Source organism: Zalophus californianus, chromosome 13 (assembly GCF_009762305.2).
Source record: "Zalophus californianus isolate mZalCal1 chromosome 13, mZalCal1.pri.v2, whole genome shotgun sequence".
NCBI lineage: Eukaryota > Metazoa > Chordata > Mammalia > Carnivora > Otariidae > Zalophus > Zalophus californianus.
In genome coordinates, this window is record NC_045607.1 from 45,555,212 (window position 1) to 45,576,463 (window position 21,252).

Consider the following 21,252-nt stretch of genomic DNA (forward strand, 5'->3'; position numbering starts at 1 on the left):
GGTGAGACCCTGCTTTAAAGTAGCCCAGGATTTTCTTTCGCTCCAAGTGAGATTGTTAACACTCACTTCAGGCACAACTTCACTTCCTGACAAAGAGATAATCACAACACAAGAAAAAGTAAAATTTCCAAATGTCCCAACAATGTGGAACAACCAAAGGTTCAGTCTCCTCTGCCCCTCACTTCCTATGTAATAACCTTCATCCCCACCCACCAAAAAAAACTTTTCCAAAAACAAAAAAAAAACAAGAAAGGAAAAGAAACCCAAAGATTAATCTTATTGACCCCAAGCTATGTTTTGTTGGTGATATCCATTTGTTTTTAGTAAAGATAATAAAAATTTCTCCCTAAAGAAAAGCATGCCTCAAAAAAAAATCAGAAAAAAGAACTTAGAATGAGGAGATTGTTTCATCTTGAATAAATAATCTTAAATTGAAAATACTAGAATTTTTCTGGGGAATATGCAAGTTTTATTACTTAATGGTAGACTTACATTTTTCATATGAACTCAACAGAGATGGGGGGAAAAAAGTAAGTCCTAAGTTTCCTCCCACCCCACCCTGCATTCAGAATGATAAAAAGATCTTTTGTATCTCGAATATCCTTTCCCTTCATCCTACCCAGTTGGATAGGTCAGAATGAATGGACATGACCAACCATATCTTAGTCAACTTCCTACCAAGTTTCGCATATGATAGCTCATTCAGTCCTCACAGTAATGATATGAGGTAGTTGACCAGAGATCATGCTAAAGTGGTAGTATATACTGATATATTTTATACAGAGGGAGACAGCAGAAATCCAGGAGCCCTGGAACAGTTTGGTCCATAAGCAAACTGCTTCCCACAGGGGAAACATAAACATAAACATTCAAGAGAGTGAATAATACAAGAGTATGTTATTTCTAGCCGATCTTTGGCTCCACACTCCAGGATATTCCTTGGGGTGACTTGAACTAGCCCCATGTAGGAAGGCATTTCTGCCTAGACCAGATGTAGTGAAAGAACAAGCCAGAAAGAAAGTTTTTCTGTAATCCTGGATCTTAACTGGCTTTATACTCTTCCAGCATTTTGGAGTTGTATCAGGTCCCCTTACCTACATGTTTAAAAGCACAAAAAAGTGCAGAGAGTCAAAGATGTCTGGGCTTCTATCCAGGAAGAACTGGGTACTTCCCTGGCTCACCTCACCACCCTCTCAGAAGTAAGAAGAGCAAGAAAGAGGACAATGACTGTGCCATTTCTAAGAAAGACTTTTTACCCCCAGCTTCATGAAAAAGAGGATTAGAAAAGTCGCAATCCCATATAAGCTCAACTTTAACTCTTTCCATTAACACAATAATGAGGAAAATAACTTCAAACTTATTTTAGCTAAATATCTCAGATTATTTTTACTACCAGTAACTCAATTGCTAGAATGCTGAAATTAAAGAACATTTAGAATTCATTGGGAGGATAGCCCAGTGTCACACAAATACATAGCCAACACCCATGAACGATGGAACTTGGTGGTTTTCCAGTATCCCAAAACCACACAAGGCCTTTCATGGTAGGACTTTCCTACATTCACACTTTAACATTTTTTCCCGAATACACAGAATTTTTTTGTACCACTCCAAATGTGCACTATGTACTTCCAGACATTGCACTAACTTTTCCTTTCCTTCTCTATGTTTTCTGTCTTTCCTAATCCCAATTCATCTTTCAAGCATCAAGACTCAGATTGTGTCACTTATTCAGAAAGTCTTCTGTTACACTCCACCTCCGATGTCCTTTCTCATGTTCAAGTATCACCATGTGTATGCCTCTATTATATAATAAACACCAATATGAACAATAATGCTGGCTAACCTATTATATGCCAGACATTGTGATAGTTTATTGAATCATTTTATCTATACAACATCTTCTTGTCTCAATTACTAATGGTATACCACAGATGTTGAATGACCATCCAAGGCTATACAGCCCTAAATGATACAATTTAGACTCCCAATCCAGTTGTAGCATCAGACTCCTGAGCTGAGACTGCTAACTACTATGCTATATTCTCATTTATCACTATTTATTATATTTTTCTGTCTCTCTCCACTAAATTTTAATCAACTTAAATGTACTATCTGTATCTTTGATACTTGGATTCCCAACAGCTTTTATAGTTTTATACTTACCTTGATCAATAGATGGGTCATTAAAATGTGAAATAAAGAAGCACATAAATAAATAATGTTCTATTTCTTGAGATATCTAGTATTTCAACTCTTCCATTACTGAATGCTGGAGGAAAATGTTGAGAACAAAAGTGAAATAACTCAGGCAATGGCAGGAAGATCCAGTTATCAAGACTCATGTAGAAGACCAGCTTAAGAACTTCCTTTGTGCTCATCACTCTATATGTTGACACAGCAGGACAGTCAAGAAGCCCAAACACTGGACCTGGGCTCATACAGTCCACACCCCTGATTTTTTCCCATCCTCCATTCACAGCTGTTTAAGAGAATGGTTGTTAAAGAAATAAAAATATATTACCAGACCTAGGGAGATGGAATGGATTCTACCACACTGGCTTCAAGCTCCTGCATGACATAAAACAGGAGCTTAACCACAACCATTTCTGGAGTAGCAACAGAAAAATCTCTCTAGTGAAAGATCATTTCTGAACATTTACCACTACTTCATGACCATCTTAAAGCTGATTAACCCAAAACCGGGTGGCCTTTGAATTGCACAGACCTGGAAATATCGCAAGTAATGCAAAGCAACCTTAAGTATATTCCAAAAACCATGCAAGATGTTTCAACTGCACCACAAAATTACACAAGAATCACTCAAATGTAAACACTTGATGATTTTTCTATGTAATTTTTCTGTGCAATTCTTAGAATGTCACATCAGGTAGGCAGAATTGCTCTTGGGCAAATTTTTGTGAAATTCTTCTAACATTTCTAAGTAGAATTCAGCAGAATCATTGACAAGAGTGTGCACTTTTCACCCACTGTGTAATCCTGGATAAGTAATTTCATTCATTTATGCAGACAGATGTGCATGTATGTATTATCTTTCTCACTAGAAAGTAAGCTTCTTGAGGGCTTGGATTTGGGGGGTTTTGTTCATGCCTCTAACCTAGTGTTTAGAACAATAATTACAACCTCAGTATGTACTCTAAATATTTAACAAAAGACAGCTCACCTGTCAGGAAAAGTGAAGGTATGAAATAAATAAATTGCTAGCTAAGGGATAGGAAATACGAGGGCCAAAAGGAGTGAAAGCCAGTCAGTGTTAAGATTGGGTCCAAAACCGGGACCTATTAATAGAATTAAAATTCGGAGCTTGAGAAGACAAGAAATCAAAGCAGTCATATATTTCTATGTAGGGAATTAGGGCACTCTAATCTATTTCTGGTGAGCAGCATCTTGACATAAGCAGATGTTCCAATGTGGCAGATGTGTTTGCCAGATCCCACTGCAGGCTATCTGAAGTGATCAGCATCTGACCAAGCTGATAATATAAGACCAATATTTGAGTCGTGTCATTTCAGTACGGACACTCAGTGACTTTACTTTTTTGTAATTGTCAATTCCTAATTGAAATTACAATATGTGGCCCGTTTCTAATAGAATCAGTTAGAGGTTTTTTACATTAAAAAATCTTCAGGTTTCTTCATTCCACATCCCTACAAATAACAATTCAGTTTTTTCCTATCTTTTCAATTAAACTTTTGAAAGCGTTAGCTCTTGTTTTTATTTGTTTTTCATCTCAATTCACCATACTCTGACACCTGACCCTGTAATTCCACAGAAACAACCCTTGCTAAGATCACCCTTAACCTTATATCAGGATTCCTCCATGTAATTAAATTCAAGAGGCAACTTCCAATTTTTGTCTCATATGACTTATATTGGACAAGTTTAACCATTCTCTTCTTTTTCACAGGCACTTTTTTCTCGATGCACATAATAAAAGGTTTTTTGGTTTTCTTCATTATCCATCTGGTTAATTTTCTTCCGTCTCTTTCAAAGGCCCATCTTTTACCTCGCCATTAAAGGATAGTATTCCTCCAAGCTAAATCTTACTTCCTTTTTCTGTTTTGCTCTTTATTTTCTCAGAGGGCAATTTCATCCACTTCCATGATTTCAATTACCACCTAACCAGTACTGACTCCTAAGTTTATCTGAAGTCAGACTTTCCTCTGACTCTAGACCCATACTTCTAAAAGCCTACTTAACATTTCTATTTGGATGTTTAAAAGGACCTAAAATTCAAAACATCCAAAATGACTCATAATAGTAACAGTAACTTACTAAGCTCTTGCTCTGTGCCACATAATGCACTAGGTTAATGTCATAATCCTCACTTCATAGATGAGGAAAACGAGGCATAAAGAATACAAATAAACTGTCTTAAGTCCATACAGCTAACCAGTCTCAGATCCAAGAATTAAATCCAGGCCTCCTGGGTGTAGAGATGGATTTCTTAGCCACTACACTACAATGCTTCCAAATTCCTGTCTAAACCTGGTCTTTCAGGATTATCCATCTCTGTGGATGGTCCTTTATTGGTAACTTATCAGGGTACAAGAGAAAGAATTTCATTGTTCCCCCACCTCATCTGACTGTCAGGTCAACTACACTCTATAGTAAAAGTGTAGAGACAGTTTTCCCCTTACTCCTTTGGAAAAATCTTCAGTTTACTCTGTATCTTATTTGCTCAGTCAAGACACACCAAAAAAATTTAATTTTACTAGTTACCAAGGCCCATCTAAAAGTTACAAAATCCAAAATATATGAAGTCATCTACATTTATGGTTTCCACTTCTACAGCCCTGGCCCAAGCTAAACATTTTCTCTCATCTTGACTGTTGTTCAGTAGCTTACCGCTTTCCCACCATACACCGTGGTACCTCTGGAGGTTTTCTAAACTAAAGCTTGAGTGATCTTTCCAAACATAAATCTGATCAGATCAGCTGCTGCTTAAGTGACTTCAGTGGATACTCCCTTCTCTGAGGCCAGAACCAAAATCTTTCACCGGCCCTGTGGCCATTCTTTCTTTCTGCACACTCATCACATTACTCTCTGCCTTGATTCAATCAGACTTTTTCCAGTTCCTTGAATTAATTAACCTCTTCTTGCTTCTGGGCCTTTGCACATACTCCCTTCTCTATCTGGAACGTTCTCTGAAAATTGTTTACCTTAGATAATTCCCATTCATCTTTCAGATCTCAGCTTAAATTTATTTCTATGAGGAGAAAACTCCCTTTAGCAGCCATTATGTCAAGTTCCTTTGCTCTCTTAAAATCAGGTTTTTGTCCTTCGGGGCCTTTATATCCGTTTTAATCATTCATTTCCTTGTGCAATTAGACTGTGACAAGGATTTTGCCTATTTCACTCCCTGATATGTCCCCAGCACTGAGCTCAGTGCCTACTTACTTTACAGAAAAGTAGATGAATGTTAGTCCAGTGAGTAAATAACTATGGTAATATGCTTTTTAAGCTATAAAGCTTATTAGTATAATATCCTGTTTATTAAAAAATTCTGTCCTTCAAAAGATACTAGTATTATCTCAGCATTGTATTAATTAGAAAGATCAAAAATCATTACATAGGTCCATAAATATATTTAAGAAAAATATGAGTGTACAAGTTATGTTTTTGCATACTCAAACTTTGTTAAGGATGGACTGATTCTTTTAGGTCATAAAATCTTAATAATCCCCACATGGATCAGTCAGTATCATTCTTCCATGACCTCAGATCACACCATCTGCCCCAGAAACACATGGCCTGGACCATAGGGAAGACAGAGTGATTCACTTTAAATGGATTAGGACAAAATTAATTTCCCTAACTTGAAAAATCACTGGTCAGCATTAAATCACATCACATATACAATATAATAATGTTGCTTTTTGCAGAGGGGTGATGAGATGACAGTGTAGGGCAGTGAGAACAACATGAGCCCATGGATCAGACAGATCTGGATTTGAATCTTGCTTCTGCCAAGGACCAACTATGCAGCCATGGGAAAGCATCTTAACATTCATAAAGCTAGCATTCTATCTGCAAAAATGGAAATTTTAAGTACCTTCTTCATAGAATTATAAAGAAGATTAAATAGGACATAAGACCTGAGTTACAACTGAGATTTTCCAGAAACCAAAAAATTATCCATAGATTTGTTAACTCTAAATTAACCAATGTTTAGATGTGAGATTGGTTTTATCTCAACCCCTCAGTTTTCCCCATACTGATAATTTTCCAGTTATACCTTCAACAATAAACATTTTCTGTCTAACAATTCCAAAGAGTTTTTATCATAACTTGGCAGTCATTTCTTTTCTTTAAATAATCTGACGTCTCTCTCTTTTTGCAATATACTACCAACTGCTAACACAAATTACAAATAGTTTATATTTATATTCTCACTAATAGAGTATAGGAATACAGTATGTTTATATTTGATCAAGCAATGGTGGAGATCCTCACTCATTTGGAAATCAAAATTTAAATGGGGGAGCAGTTTTGTTGTCCTTTCTGTCTGAGGAGTTTTGCATCCTGAAATTAGGAAACTATTTAAAATGCTTTAAAACTATTTCAATGATTTAGATATGTAAGGTAAAATACGTACCTTTGGTACTAAACAAGTCAGTCATGTGTCAATATAACTTTTATGTATTACTTATTATGACCTTACCTAAAATCAGCAGTTTCCAGTGGCAAGTAATTACCTCCCAAATAAAAGTTATCCTCCAATTTAGAAGAAAACCACTTTTACAACTCAGATGTATCTATCAATTTTCACTTGAAGTTAACTTATTTTCTTCTTTCAGACTGACTTCAAATCAGATTATTTGTCAAATTGAATATTTACAAAGGGACTCTTATTTTCAGTGTAACTCACATTTATGATAACCCAAAAGCTAAAGCTAGTGCAAGGAGTAAGGATAGGACTTAAAATATGTGAACAACTTGAAGCAAAAAGTAATCTTCACACCCTAGGATAACCTCTGTTCCTTCAGAAAACCTAATCTACACACAATTAATACTAAATAAATGGTTTCATGAAGAAAGTGGATGAGGAAGACAAGGATGCTATAAATTAAATGCCAGAATGATCCTTGCCATAAGTGAATTAGGTTGGATTTGCATAGTTTGTCCTCTCAGGTTACTTATTTCTCCCAAAAGCCTATAGCCAAGAATTGTGATAAGTCTCTCATTCTAAATGGTGTCTGATACGATAGCTCAGTTACTCCTATATCAACATCTAGTGGAAAATAAAGTTGAATATAGCTTTACAAAGTTTGTTCACCATATTTTGACAATCACTAACCATGAAGTCTTCAAGCCCCATTTGGGAAATTTCATTTTAAGATGAGGAGATTCAGGTGCAGGACTAGGTTATAGATAGGGAATTCAGATGTCAAAGTCATAGGGGTAGTAGAGATGAAGCAGAGTTAGTAGGGGGTTGAGGATAGCCCTGGGGAGCGCTTACAATTAAGAGGTCAAGAAAGAAACTGCATCCTGCTAAGGAAAATAAAAAGAGCTGGCCAGACAGGAAAGGAGATACAGAACATTGAGAAATGTAAGTTATGCTATTTAAGCAAAAGGTAGTGACCTTCTCTGCGAACGACTACAGAGGCCAAAAAGATGTGGACTGAGAAGTTCCATAGGATTTTGTACTGAGGACATCATGAGGACATTACTACTCAATTTACATTTTATCAAGTACATTTTATCAAGTACTTTTAAATTTTATCAAGTACTTTTACATGCATTGTTCAGTTTAATTCTCACAACAGAACAGGCTAGATTAGCCTGGTGGTATATTAGAAGTTCTACAAATAAGGAACAAAACTTAGACCCACTGATTTGTGCAAGAATTTACAGCTACTAAATGAGAAACCCAGGAAAAACATGGTTTTATTTGTAATAACAGTAACATTAACATTAAATGTGTACATTTAATAAGTATGAGATACTTCTCATTATCATCTCATTTAATCTTCTCAATGACCTTATGAGTTATGTTTTGTTATGCCCATGTCACGGAACATTTGGCTGTTAAGGGTTAAATGCCTTGCCCAAGGTCACATGACTAGTACTTTGAAGGATATTTTGATGGGACAATTCTCCTTTTCCAGATTCTTGTCTCTCTCAGTTATTTGTCTTTATGCTGTGAGTTAGAAGTAGCTGATTATTTCATCCTAATTTTAAAAACTCCCTATTTATCTTATCCCACGCTTTAAAGACCTTGTCTTTAAAGTCTGATCACGTGTTTTAGCCTTTTCTTCTACCCAACCAGTATTTCCCAAGTAGAAATTCAGGTCAGAGAACAAGCCTTCAGATTCATGTTAAGCACTGTTATCAAACATTGTTTTATAACTCAACTTGGACACGTGGGACAATAAATTAACAGTCCCAGTGGCTTGCCCTCTGTTTCATATCATCCAACACAAACAAAATACTCTTCCCCTTTAGTTTTCATCTCTAAGTCCATTTATCCTTGTGATGGTGTTAGGATTAAATATGTATCAAGATATTTAGTTGATGTGACCTAATTCAACTAACATTGTGATCTAATCCAGCTAACATTGGAGGTGGACCCAACTTTTGTCCCTCACAATACACATAAGCTTTGACAAGTAATTTTTTCCTTTTGGAGATCCAATTTCTTTACTTAATAAATTGAGAATATCAAACATTTGTCCACGGGGCTGCCATGAAAATGAAATGGCATAGTACTTCTAAAAGTGTCTTACACATATCAGGACTTCATTAAATACTTAAGATCTACTCCCTGGCTAATACTATCCATAAATTCACAAGAAAAAATTTTGTACAAAAATTAGCTTTAAAAAATGGAGCAGTGTTTCTCTATTAGTAATTTATTATATCATACTTTCTTTGAGTATATTATTAAAAATAGAAATTATTTGTTCATTGTTAAGACTCACTAAAAATTCTATTTTAGCGTCAGTACAATCAAGTGACTCCACTGTTTCCCTATCATATTAAAAGAGAGGTTTTAATTTGATCACACAGTTATCCTGGATTTTTCTTTCCCTTTAATTTTAGCTCTTAAGCTCACTGCCTAGATGGCTAGTAACTGGTATAGAACCAGAGATGTGGCTCTGCAAATTTTACTGGCATAATACTTAGCTAATGTATGTTGCAAATTTTACTGGAATAGATCTGATAATTGGAATGAGCGCTTAAGTCAATACCACATTTTGTTTAATTACTTAACCTTTACCTCTGCAGCCAACACATGTCTTCAACAATTAAACTGTCTTTTCCAAATTATCAACCCCCTGAGCTCCTGCCCACCAGATGTACCTTGGAAAGCAGAGTTATATATTCAAATTTGTCAATTCCTCCCTTAAGAGTCCTGGTATGCATTACTCCCTTTTTCCAAAACTTCAATTACATCTAAAAGCACACTTTGAGTAATGCTAATTTAGAATGTTCTACCTTCAAAAAATGACATTAACCTTGAAACCTTGGTTATTTTGTGGGGATTTTATATGCACACATAACTGAAAACTCCAGAGAAGGAGGGCAGGTTCTCCATAAAGCTTAATCAAAGGGTATCACCAAGACCCAGTTTCTCAAGGCTCTCTGCTGGTCTGCTGTCTTTACACTATAGACTTTCTGCAGCTACTCAAACAATGGTGGGGGGGCTCTAGGGGGCCGAGAAATGAGCAAAGGGGCCAAAGCCTTCATTTAAAGCATTTGTGGTTTCTATGATGTAAATACTCCCAACATGGCCACTTCAAACTACCAACGCGATGTCACCAAAGGCAGAGTAGGTTTTACAATCAGCCCTCATGAGCTGTTAAGGGTCAGCTGACCTCTGGCAGTTGCAGTTCCAGTGTTCAGATTTTTTACCTCACCAAGTCCTGAGGGACAGCTCGAGTTTCTTTTTAGTAGCTGCTGAGAAAAAAGGAGGAAATGTCTTTTCCCCGAAATCATCCACTAGTTTTTGACATTATCTCATTGGTTTCCATACCCATAACTTGATGCAGTCTCTAGGGAATTAAACATACTAATTAAAAATACTAATTGGCTTAAACTAGTCCCGGGGTTCACTCTGATCTGTGGACCCTACCACTCAAATGTTCATCTGGATAGAACAAAAGTGAAAATCCCATTCAGAAACAAGAGGACTGCTAATTAAAAAAAAAAAAAAAAAAAATCACATAAAAGAAAAACCATTTAGATTCCACAATCATCACTATACTACTTGATTGCAAGCTCTATGAAAGTAGAGGCATCTCTATACTCATCTTCCTTTTTACTGATAGTCCCGATAGACGTTCAATGAATACTTGTGGAATGAAAGTTAAGTAGCTGGCACTCAATATTTTTGACTGGATAAATTTAAAAAGTCACAATTTTTAAGTAACATAATTACTAGCCTCTCATTAAAGTTTTCCTTGGATTTTGATACATGGGCTGGTATCAGTAACATTGGTTTCGTACATAGTCAGGTGAGAGTGATTTATACCCTCCAAAATGATCCACAGTCATTATATTAAATTCTAGCCTATGTCAAGTCATGCTGAGGGACTAGTATATTTTTCCAGTTTTTACTGAGAATTGACCCATTTCCATGCACCAGATAATGCTGTTATCAGAAAAGAACCTGCTTTAAGCTGGTAATAGGCATTTCACTTACTGCACCATCCAACCAATGGAGCATGCAGCAGGACTGTACAGTGGTCAGCAATACATGATGTTGGGGAAAACAAAGATCAGCCAGATAGGCACTGCTTCAGTGTCGGCAGGTCATTACTGATGAATTTAAGGGCTTTTTCTAAATTTGGGTGGGGGGGGGCACCTGAAATAATTTAGAAGTAGCAAACAGACAAGCATCTCTTCTTTATTTCCTCTGCATATAGCAGTTTTGCAAATGTTAAAATAGCTACTCAATTGTTTTCTCCCTAGTGTCCTATGTATTCTGTGGACTATGTGGAGATTAATAGCAGCCTGCAATAATCTGTTGTCCTTTGTGGAAAAAACTATGCTGCTGTTTCTGGAAAGAAATAATTGGTACGTAGCTTATAGAGTCAACGTCTAAATTTAATGGAGCATAAAGGGGTGGTATTTCTCATGAAGGAGGCATATTATCCGTTTAAACAGCTTTCAGTCTTGCACATAAATTAGGCCTTCAACAAGCTTTGGAAAAAGAGAAACCACAGAGTAATGAATTAACATGCTTGCATATTCCTAACAAAGAAACCATCTCTTTTGAAAAGAAGAGAAAGCTCCAGTGTCTCTGCTACATTTGGAAATCTGAAATTAATTATTGACTTTTCCATATTGTTTGCAGCCACTTTGTTTGCCCATTTATTGTAAAATGTATATATGGTAATTGTTTTACAGGAGCTCATAAAATTCAGACTGCAAATGAGATAATGTATGACCAATTTATTGCATATGCCCTTCAGACAGAGAGCTCCACCTGGCATAAATGAGAAGTGGTCAATGCACACTTAGTCAAGGTCTTTTCTTACAGCACCAGGGTAAGAAAATGAAATGGTGAAATTCTCATGTAGCTGCAACTGAAAAACAGTTTATATTTTTCTCTCAAATAGTCCCCGTGCCATTTAAAAAACTGGGGTGGTTTCTAGAATCTATTTTGGTGACTATGCTAAAAATGGCAGTAATTTCTGGAGTACAGAACTTGATAAATTCTTTTCCCATCTAGTATATATACTACCATAACTTCCAATCTTTGAAAAAAGAACTGACCATACATCAGTTATTAAGCTTGCAATAAATTTAAGGAAAAATGAATATGAAATATACTTCTCAAGTTACATTCTCTGTATATCATAGCAGCTGTGTCAGCTAGGAGGAACCTCATTCAAGCCCAAACCACTAGGCAAGACTGCCCAACACTGACAGAGGTGACCAATAATCTCCTCCAGGAATGGAGATTCCACACCTACCATGACAGCTTGTTCCAAGAGATAACATAAATAACCCATTGCACTAAGATTTTCTTTCCTCCACTGAATTGAAACCATCCTGCCTGAGTTGACTGATTCAGTTTTGTCCTATGTCATTATGAGGTAAATAGGGAGAGAGTACATTTTGTTGAGACTCTTTTACAAAAGACCCTGCAAGATATGATGAAATTTGATATAACTTCCAAGGAACTGATTAGGAACCTAATATAGCTATAGTGCTTAAAGGGGATTGTATTTAAGCAGAAAATATTTACTTAGTATGTTAGAGAAAATCAAGAAGAAACTCAGTCATCTCAAGACAAGGTAACAGAGACCTTTCCTAATAGAGAAAGCTCCAAATGTAAAATGTTATATTAATTAAAGGTAGTATAATGCAAAGGAATTATCAACAATAAGATCATTTCTTAAAGGGTGGTGACCATGAAGTTCACATTCAACTAAGACTTTCTTCCGTGACTTGATACCTTGAAGAGAAATCTGTTCCTACAAGGACCAGAATTAGAACTGAATGTAGCGCCGTGCACTCCACCACAGTGCCTCACCCACTAAGTGCTGGTTTTGCAGAAATAGGACAATTCACTACGCACAGGAGCAGGGCATTCATTTTGGGGGTTTGGGTTTTTTTTTTCCGCTTTTTGTTTTTGTTTTTGGCTAACAAAGGACAAGAGAGAGTTTAGTAGTTAAAAGAATGTACGTGGGGAATCAGTCAAAATGAGGTTAAGAATTCAAGCTGCCCCACCTGAGAGCTGTGTAATCTCCTGCAGAATCCTTAACTATTCAGTCTCCGTTCTCTCCTCTAAATGGCAACGATAATACCAACCTCTTAGCATGAGGATTTGATAAGATCATGCATGTAATGAATATAAAACACTATTTGATTGCAGACTATGTGTTCAATGACATCACTTGTTGTTGGCTGTTGTGTTCTCAGAGTTGTTAGGTTGTTGTTGTCTTTTAACCTCCTTTGAAGGGAGGAAAGAAGTAATACTATATTTGCCTGGTATTTATTTAAGGTAAACTAGATTAACATCTGTGCCTTTTTATACGTGGTATTAAAGAAAACTGAGTACTGCAATTGACAGGCAAACAAGCTACAGTAGAATATAAATATTCTTTCAATCCTTTATTCAAGTAATTAAAGAGGAGGGAAAAAAACAATTGGGTGTGGAAGAAATATTAAAAGTTATTGAGGATTATAAACTCCATTTATTTTAAAAAATAAACTAATGGGAAATAAGAAACCCTTTTTCCTTTCTTGCAAAAATAATTTCCTTTAGGAAATTCTTACTAATTTGAGGGAATAATAATTGTACCTTGGATTAAGTCTATTCAAGAAATGTTTTGGTATTTTGGAAACATAGGACTATGAAAGCAGACAAACTTGTGTTACTGCCAATCTTTCCCTTACTGGGTGGGTGAACTTTGCCACTTCCCTTAGTGTCTCTGAACATCAGGCTCATATTCTGCAAAGTGGAAATAGTAATGCAAGCTTGTCTTGAGAATTAAGTATTATGGTGTTTATGTTGCAAGATCACACATTTATTTACACTCTTCTCAGATATACAAAGGAGACATAGCTTCATCGTGTTCTGGAACTGGTCTGTGCTTTCTCTGAGCTTCCTCACTTCTCACTTCACAAGAGAGCAAAGAAAAAAAGCAGTAACAGCAGAATACGATAAATTCAATCCCACCCAATATTTAAACACTTTTTTTTTTGGTAACTAAATACCTTTTGTAAAAATCATTCTTTTGTATTTCCTTCCCATTCCCCCTACTTCCGTCCAAAACGGAATATAGGAATGGAAAGATGTGGGGGGAGGGTTATGTCAATTCATGGATACCCCCATAGTTGAAGGGACACTTGGATATATAGAGGAAAGTTTTCCCCTGACAGCAGCACTTTCCCAGGAGATAGGACAACTTTTATGTTTTACTCCAACTGGCTCTAACCCCCTAAAACTGATAAGGAACCATGAACACTGAATAACTCTGGGATGCTAGTCCCCCCTTGGGCCTAAGAAAACACTGTCCTAATCACTGAAAAATCAGGCTGGTGTTAACTACCAGTCCAACTATGATTTCAATCCATCTTATCAAGTATGCTAAAATGGTAGTAAGTACAATCACCTTGAACTTTTCCTATTTAAAACCCCTGCCTTTTCCTCTTCAGTAAATTATCCAGTGGATTTCTTCACTAATAATATGTGTTCCCTTGAATGACTTTTTTTTAAAGTTGAGTATATTTGGGGTGCCTGGGTGGCTCAGATGGTTAAGCGTCTGCCTTCGGCTCAGGTCATGATCCCAGGGCCCTGGGATCGAGTCCCGCATCGGGCTCCCTGCTAGGCGGGGAGCCTGCTTCTCCCTCTGCCTCTGCCTCTCTCTCTCTCTCTCTCTCTGACTCTCATGAATAAATAAATAAAACATTTTAAAAAATGTTTAAAATAAATAAATAAGTAAAGTTGAGTGTATTTGTTTTATTCTTTGCTAACGTGTTGGTATCTTCTAAGGCGAGTTTGGTACCGCCCCATCTCTGAATCTTCTATTTTCTAGGAAACTGCATGCAGAGCACTTTGGGCCTGTTCTCTATTTCCTTGGGGTCTAGCAGTCTTTCCTGACAATTTGGCCCCATCAAGTTCTTGGGGCTTGCTGCAGATGCCTTTTCCTTTCCTGACCTAGTGGTTTGCTATCCATCTTTCAGACAGGCTCCCACTACCGGAAGCCTTGATATACACACACTGGCACGTTTCCCAGTCATATCTGAGCTCATTTGCACATCCTTGCCTAGCCGGCAGCTGGTGGAAGCAGAGTGGTGCTTCCACAACACAGGGTACCAGCATGGTCTCTGGAGTGCCTTCTATTAGCCAGGTCTACTATTTTTCCTCAGGTACAGTTGTCACACGTGCGTAACTGGTGTAGCCTTGGCGGTTCCTCAAGGATGTAGGACAGAAGCTACTCTTTCCTGTAGTATTCCCTTTAACCTAACTAATATAATCTCCCCTTCTGGGACCCTAGTGTAGAGAGAAGAGGTTATGACATACATCTTTGGCCATTGTCTCCCCTGTTCTTCCCATCCCTACTGATAGGATCAGCTTTTCTTTTCATTTGCTTTCCTACCAGAGAGAGTGATTCCTTCTAAGTCTTCCAAGCTCCAACCTTATGACTTCTCAAGAATGACTGGACTATGGGGAGAAAAACTGGCTTAAGGACAATGGGCTATAAATGGACAGGCATACAGAAAATATTGAAATCACTTTACATGTGAAAGATCTGGACTATAGCAATTATTTCAACATTTAAATTATGATTATTATGCTGCCTAGATAGACAGCTTAATAACATGACCAGATACCAAGTACAGGTTTCCTAGTCCCAGATTATAGTTAGGAAATAATTTAATCTCACTTGGCTACAAGGGGTATCTGGATTATTTGCCAAACTTCTAGGGCATCCATTGAAGTGCTACTGATGGGGAAACCATGCAGCAGGGCTCGGCTGGGAAAAGTAATCCACAAGAAAAGAGGCTACAAGAAGCTTGAGCCACAAAGATTCATTATTTTTATTTTTTTGTATGGATCTGGGAATCAGATTTGCTATGGATTGAGGGAAAATTATTGTTAAGAAGCTTCTTGCTCTTCTTTATGAGACTTGTTTTTTAGATTTTTAAACCTCAGTGTATCATCTGATTTGTAACAAAGGCCAAATGGTACAAAACAACTGATTCTAGCCCTTAAGAGGGACCAGATATTAGGACTAATTGTTTTGTAGAAAAAGAACATATACAACACATATTCTATCTGTGAATAACCCAGGAATCTTATCTAAGAATTACAAATGAATAAATATATATTTGGTAAAATATTATGCATGTGTGTGATACTATATACCTGTTATACTCTTTTAAGCAAATAGAGAGTTTGGTTAGCTATTCCACAATTTCTCACTGACTATAAATCATATCCCCTCCATGCCAATCCAAACCAAATATTAGCATAATCAGTGAAGGATCTGAGTATTAGCCTTTCGCCTCCTAGATACAAGTATCGCTATTTTAATTAAGTAATGTGATCATTATATTATCAATTTCCAGATGGCTCTTCTTTTCCAACTTTCAAATAGTTGATATCTACTGAATTTAAAGAACTAGCCCAGGATAATTGTAGTTATTTTCTTACATGTCATCCATTCCATTATCAGTACTTTCAGGATGCTTCTCCTAAAGCATCTTAAATATTGTTGTGTTTCTCACTTCCCACCATGTATTTGTTAACTGCTGTTTCTAGTGTCCTAGATCCAGCTTCTCTAGAAGAAATTCCTCCAGATTTAGTGCTTCTCGGTCTTCCTATAGAAGGAACAAACTGTGTGTACCTCTGCCTTTAACATCAGTTCATGCTATTATTATCCGTTTACTGTTTTCTCCATGAAGGTGCTATTTCCTCCATTATTTTCCTTCTTATATGTCCCCTTCAATTACAAGTTCTGTCTTTTTAGAAAGTGGCTTGCTATTTTCAGTCTTCCCAAGACTGTCCGAAAGTCGAATCATTTTTTCTCGCATCCTAAAAATCCTGGACTGAAAATTAAGTGGGAAGAATGAGGCAAGGATAAAAATAGTAAGAGCACATTGTCTGGATCAAGATAATGTGCCACTGAACAGAATTAGTAATATTATACCATCACATTCTCTTTAAGTGTCCAAGCTGAAAGTATGTACTGTTAACTGGAAAACATCTCATCTATAATGTATATTTTCCCTTAAAGAACAGTTTTTCCTCATACCTGGCTACCTGCCTGCCAAGTCTTAGCCCCTTTTAGTCTCCAACTTCAGTTTCCAGAGTTAGTTTAATCCCATTACCTCAAAATGGCTTCAGACCTCAGCATGTGCAAATCCTTAGGAGGATCATCTAAAGATGAGATCATCTAGCCTAAGGGAAAATAAAATCAGAGTAGAGGTGTGAATGTGGATCATCAGAGGATTTGAACTGCTTCCTCCCCTTGCAATCATCTGATTTATCAAATTCCAAGAAATCATTTTCTGCATTATCCCAGAAAATGTTGTCAGGCAGTGAATAAAGTATATAGAATTTGGAATCAGACAGACCTGAGTTCAAATCCTAATTCCATGACTACTAAATTATTTTGTAGAAAGGACACATTTCTGAGCCTCAGAGTCCTATCTATAAAATTGGGATAATTTCTCAAAGTATTGCTGTGCCATCAGGACTTGCAATAATCACAAGTGTTTAGTACATCCCATATCTGGCACATGGTAGGCATATAATTAGTAGTAGTTCTTTGTACTTCCGTCACAACTTTTCACTCCTTAACTTTCCCATACCTTAGGCTCTCAATTCTACCACTAACCTTTTAAGATCCCAGGGTTCCCTGGTTTCCAGGAGGTCACAGACATACAAGCAATATAACAGAGAAGTTGTTACTGGTATCCTGCAAAGTCTGTAAAGCAACCTTAATTTCTTCAAATGACAAAGAACATTCTTATTCAAAGAGCCCTAAACTGAACCGAGTATCTGGGCTCCTTCCACAGTGGCCTGAGAAAGCAGCCCATGGTACCTGTGCTTGTTTCCTAACATGCCTCACATCTCATTCTTTGTACTTGTAAGATGCACCCACTAATGAACCCTGGATGTTACTGGAGTCTCACTTATCACCATATATTCCTCAATGGTTGCTTCTGGTGTCCTTGCTTCAGACTCTTTATAAGAAGAATGATATAAGAAGGTTATATAGCATGGCTGGGAAATCATCCTACAGACAAAGATAGCCTAAATTTCTGAGAAGTGATCAATTACATCAAAATTATCATCAGTGATATCAATTACATCTAGACACCCATGACTAATTTTCAACAATACTGCTACCATCAGGGACTGGGACCCCAAGCAACTAAATAGTCCAGATTTTCCTCACCTCCTCTATAGCAGTAGAATTTTGGTTAAGCAGTCTCTAAGGTCCTATGCGATCTCTTTCTTGAGACACTACTATGGTCAGGAAGGATGTGAGAATTTACTGAAGGCAAAGTAAAGGAGAAACCTGAAGAAAACCTTTTTCTGAGGTATGTCTCTGCATGGAACTTTGCTTATGTGAGCTCAAGATTTCTCTCTCTCTCTGTATTCTACACTCAGAACTCAGGTATCTGGTTCCCAACTGGCAGTTCCCTCTCTCTGAAATGAAGGATAAAAGTCAGAAAACAACTGAAGATCCTTAGGGAAACGAAATTGCCTAGAAGTGGGATGGAAATGGAGGGGAAGGTGAAGTCAGCCTATCCAGGACAAACCTCTTATTCCTGGATTTTTGAAGAAAAGGGAACTAGGTGAACTAGTTGCCGGGACAACCGGCTGTTGGGGCAAGGAAATGGGAGACCTGTGGTTGCTCCTGCTCCTGCCCCTGTCCCTGGTAGCCTTCCATGGAGTCAAAGGCTGCTTGGAATGTGACCCCAAATTCACAGAAGATATTAGGTCCTTGCTGGCAAAGATGGTACCCTCAGAAGTCCCCGGCCGATTTCATCTGCTTGAACGGCAGACTAAGGAAATGACCCATTTAAGCTTCAAGGTCTCCCACAGGGACAAGATGCTTCGGGTGTTGGGTGAGGGAAGTTTGAGTCCCTGAGAGTTTTGTGGGTTAAAGGGAGAAGGGGAGGCAGGGAAGAGTGCACCTGGGTCCACATAATTTCCTCCATAGATGTAATTATTCCCCTACATGTACCTTTTACTCCTCTCTAGCTGTTCATAAGGTTATCAAGTTAAGAATATGGCTGAAGAATGAGCTTTATAAACTGGGCAATGAAACATGGAAAGGTGAGATACTGTTTCAGTGATAAAAGACTGTATTGCCCAAGCAAGTATAAGGAAAGTTCCCTTGGAAAAACAAGACAAAACAATTAGGATTAAATTCTGAAGGGAAAGGCTACCCCTAGTTTCTGATGTCCATCCCCCCCCCCCTTAGGTGCCTTTATCCTTCAAGGCAAGCTTCTCGATGTCCGCCAAAACCTGGAATCCAAACTGAAAGAGATATTAAAGAACTTCTCTGAAGTTGGTAATAAAAGATGTCTATCTAACAACACTGAAATTATGTGAAAGGAATAGGAAATGAGGGTGAGAGGAGGAAGGTGGTTTCATATTACAGTTATTTAGAGTGGATGGAGGGGTGGCTGGAACGTCATGGCTAGCCAAATGAAGACTACTGGGCATATAATCGACTAAGTTGATTATAGGCTCATTAGAACTTTCTGATTCTCTTTTAGCTTGTTCTGAAGATTGCGGTGAGTATAGTACCAGGGACACCTTAAGAATTCCCTCCATATTTTCCCATCTCATTTGCTCTATATGGCCATCTCTCTCCCACCTGTCACACTGAGAACCCAGTTCCTAGAGTTGGGATTATGGGGGTGGGAATGTCAATCAGACCTGACAACAAAATGTATCTCATGAAATCTCAAACACAAAGAGTTTAAAGGTGCTTAGAGGCCTTCCAAAGTATAGCTTATAACCCATAGGACCAATATACACTGAGGTATCATTTTTCCCACTTCTTCCCCAGAGATCTGACTTAAGTTACAGAAGGTTTTGACCCATCAAGAAATTTGATTGCTAGGGGAAGAAGAAATTCACAGCAATGTAACATTAAGAGTCCTGGAAATGCCCGAGATCTAATCCATACTTGATGTCTGAGCTAAGAAAACTCCACACTATGGCCCCCTTCCGTTATTTTTCTTCTCTTTATCAGTCGTGACTGAAGGTCCTATCCTGGATTGTTGGACCTGTCTTCGCACCACCTCCCGATGCTTCAGAGGAGAGTATTGTGGAGGTAACAAAGATTGTAGTACGGCCTTTGTAGGGGCCAGGGATCAAGGTACTGAGTTGTCCATTCATTTATTCTGCAAATATTTGGTGAGCACCTTTTATGCAGATCATGCTAATGTCACAAATCAGAGCTAAATTATTGGGCAAAATTTCTACCAGGATGAATTACTGAGCACTGGATCAACTGAAGGGCTGAGAAATGGAAAGACCGGACTAAAGGTGGAGAAATTAGGCTAGGGGCAGTAGGGCAAACATTTTGTAGAACCTAAGGATCTAAGAGTAATGAAGATCAGAATAACTAGAAAACAGTGATGGAAGTGGTGAACAGAGCAAATTATCTGATGTTAAAGAGAGGCATCTATTATGGATCAAGTTCTCAAGTTAGTATTTTTCCTCTCCCAAACTCATTTTCTATTTTCCTCTTTCTCCCTCCAGAAGAGGATTCAAAGAAGACTGAGAGTCGAGAGATTGCACTATTTCTGATATTGCTAACAGAAGTTGTGATATTGGGAAGTGCTTTGTTACTGTGAGTTTTCCTCCCTCCCCACACACTGGGTCAAGCATTCCTTTGGCAAGGAGACTGCCCAACCTCCCCCCGCCCCTCCAATGGCAATAGGGGGAAAGAAGCCATTTCAAAGTTTGGGATACAATACTGACAGGAGTGAAATGGTCAGATGTTTATGGGATAAAAGTTGAACCATAGGAAATGGAGGAGGTACAATTAAGTATGAGGACAACTCCTGGAGCAGTATCCAGAAAAAGAAGGGAAAGAAAACATGATTATGTAATTGTCTTTAAGAGTTAGCCTACTAATACTGAAGTCGGGATTATGTTGTTTCTCTACTCTAGATTCCATATTTGTGTGTCTCATCGGAGGAAAATGAAGGCAATACGGAGTTCATTAAAGAAATATTTGGAGAAGAAACTTGAAGAATTAATGAGGATGACAGATGAGAAGGATGATTTTGGAATCAGATAATAAATACATGGACACAGACAGGAGGTCTTTCACAATTCTCTTAAGTGTTGACCCAGAACGGAAAACTCAGAATTAAGCTGTGTTGTGGTCATAAAGTCATAGTATTTTAAAACTGAAATAGAGTTTCTCTAATAAAGATCCTTATGCTATCCTGGGGCAATGGAAGCAATGAAAGGGCAAATGATATACCCGGAGTTGTACAGAATGGAATGCTGGTATGTTCCAATGTACATAAAGATAATACACAGCATGATAATAAAAAATGCATGGATGGTAACTCTCATCAATGGCTGTAATTAGAATATTTCAATTTCTAAGGCTGTTTATTTCTATCTTTTTATTTTGTTACTGTTTCCGTATTTATATTTGGTTCAATGTAGACAATTTCTTTGATAATACGTAACATTTAATCTTCATCATGATATCTCACACACACATCCAAAATATTCATTCTGAGTAGTTGAGAACTGCCCCATTTTCCTCTATGTTCTAT

The 21,252-nt window shown here is 37.5% G+C and overlaps 1 protein-coding gene and 1 long non-coding RNA gene across 6 annotated transcripts; one reads left to right on the forward strand and one right to left on the reverse strand.

The window, feature by feature from the left end:
• Positions 1–13,480: 13,480 nt before the first annotated feature.
• On the reverse strand, positions 13,481–18,022 carry LOC113934240. Its single transcript, XR_003523601.1, has 3 exons — positions 17,889–18,022; positions 16,816–16,885; positions 13,481–13,597 (listed from the first exon to the last, which is right to left on the reverse strand). It is a non-coding gene; the product is annotated as an uncharacterized LOC113934240 (long non-coding RNA).
• Positions 18,023–18,124: 102 nt separating this feature from the next.
• IZUMO3 (IZUMO family member 3) lies at positions 18,125–21,031 on the forward strand. Of its 5 annotated transcripts, none has more exons than XM_027616463.1 (7): positions 18,125–18,564; positions 18,701–18,775; positions 18,924–19,013; positions 19,222–19,239; positions 19,704–19,784; positions 20,216–20,306; positions 20,630–21,031. In XM_027616463.1, the coding sequence occupies exons 1-7, from the start codon at positions 18,333–18,335 to the stop codon at positions 20,757–20,759; spliced, it is 717 nt and encodes a 238-aa protein (XP_027472264.1). In that variant the 5' UTR covers positions 18,125–18,332; the 3' UTR covers positions 20,760–21,031. The 5 variants fall into 5 exon arrangements, with proteins under 5 accessions (XP_027472264.1, XP_027472265.1, XP_027472266.1 ...); XM_027616464.1 differs by having other exon boundaries at positions 20,219–20,306; XM_027616465.1 differs by lacking the exon at positions 19,222–19,239.
• Positions 21,032–21,252: the final 221 nt, after the last annotated feature.

What these genes read in the sequence shown, in the direction of transcription:
- IZUMO3 (XM_027616463.1), top strand. Translation starts at nt 18,333, where the DNA reads ATGGGAGACCTGTGGTTGCTCCTGCTCCTGCCCCTGTCCCTGGTAGCC. An exon ending in GGGCAATGAAACATGGAAAG is followed by an intron (nt 18,776 to 18,923) that starts GTGAGATACTGT and finishes CCCCCCCCTTAG; the next exon opens with GTGCCTTTATCCTTCAAGGC. An exon ending in TTGGGAAGTGCTTTGTTACT is followed by an intron (nt 20,307 to 20,629) that starts GTGAGTTTTCCT and finishes TCTCTACTCTAG; the next exon opens with ATTCCATATTTGTGTGTCTC.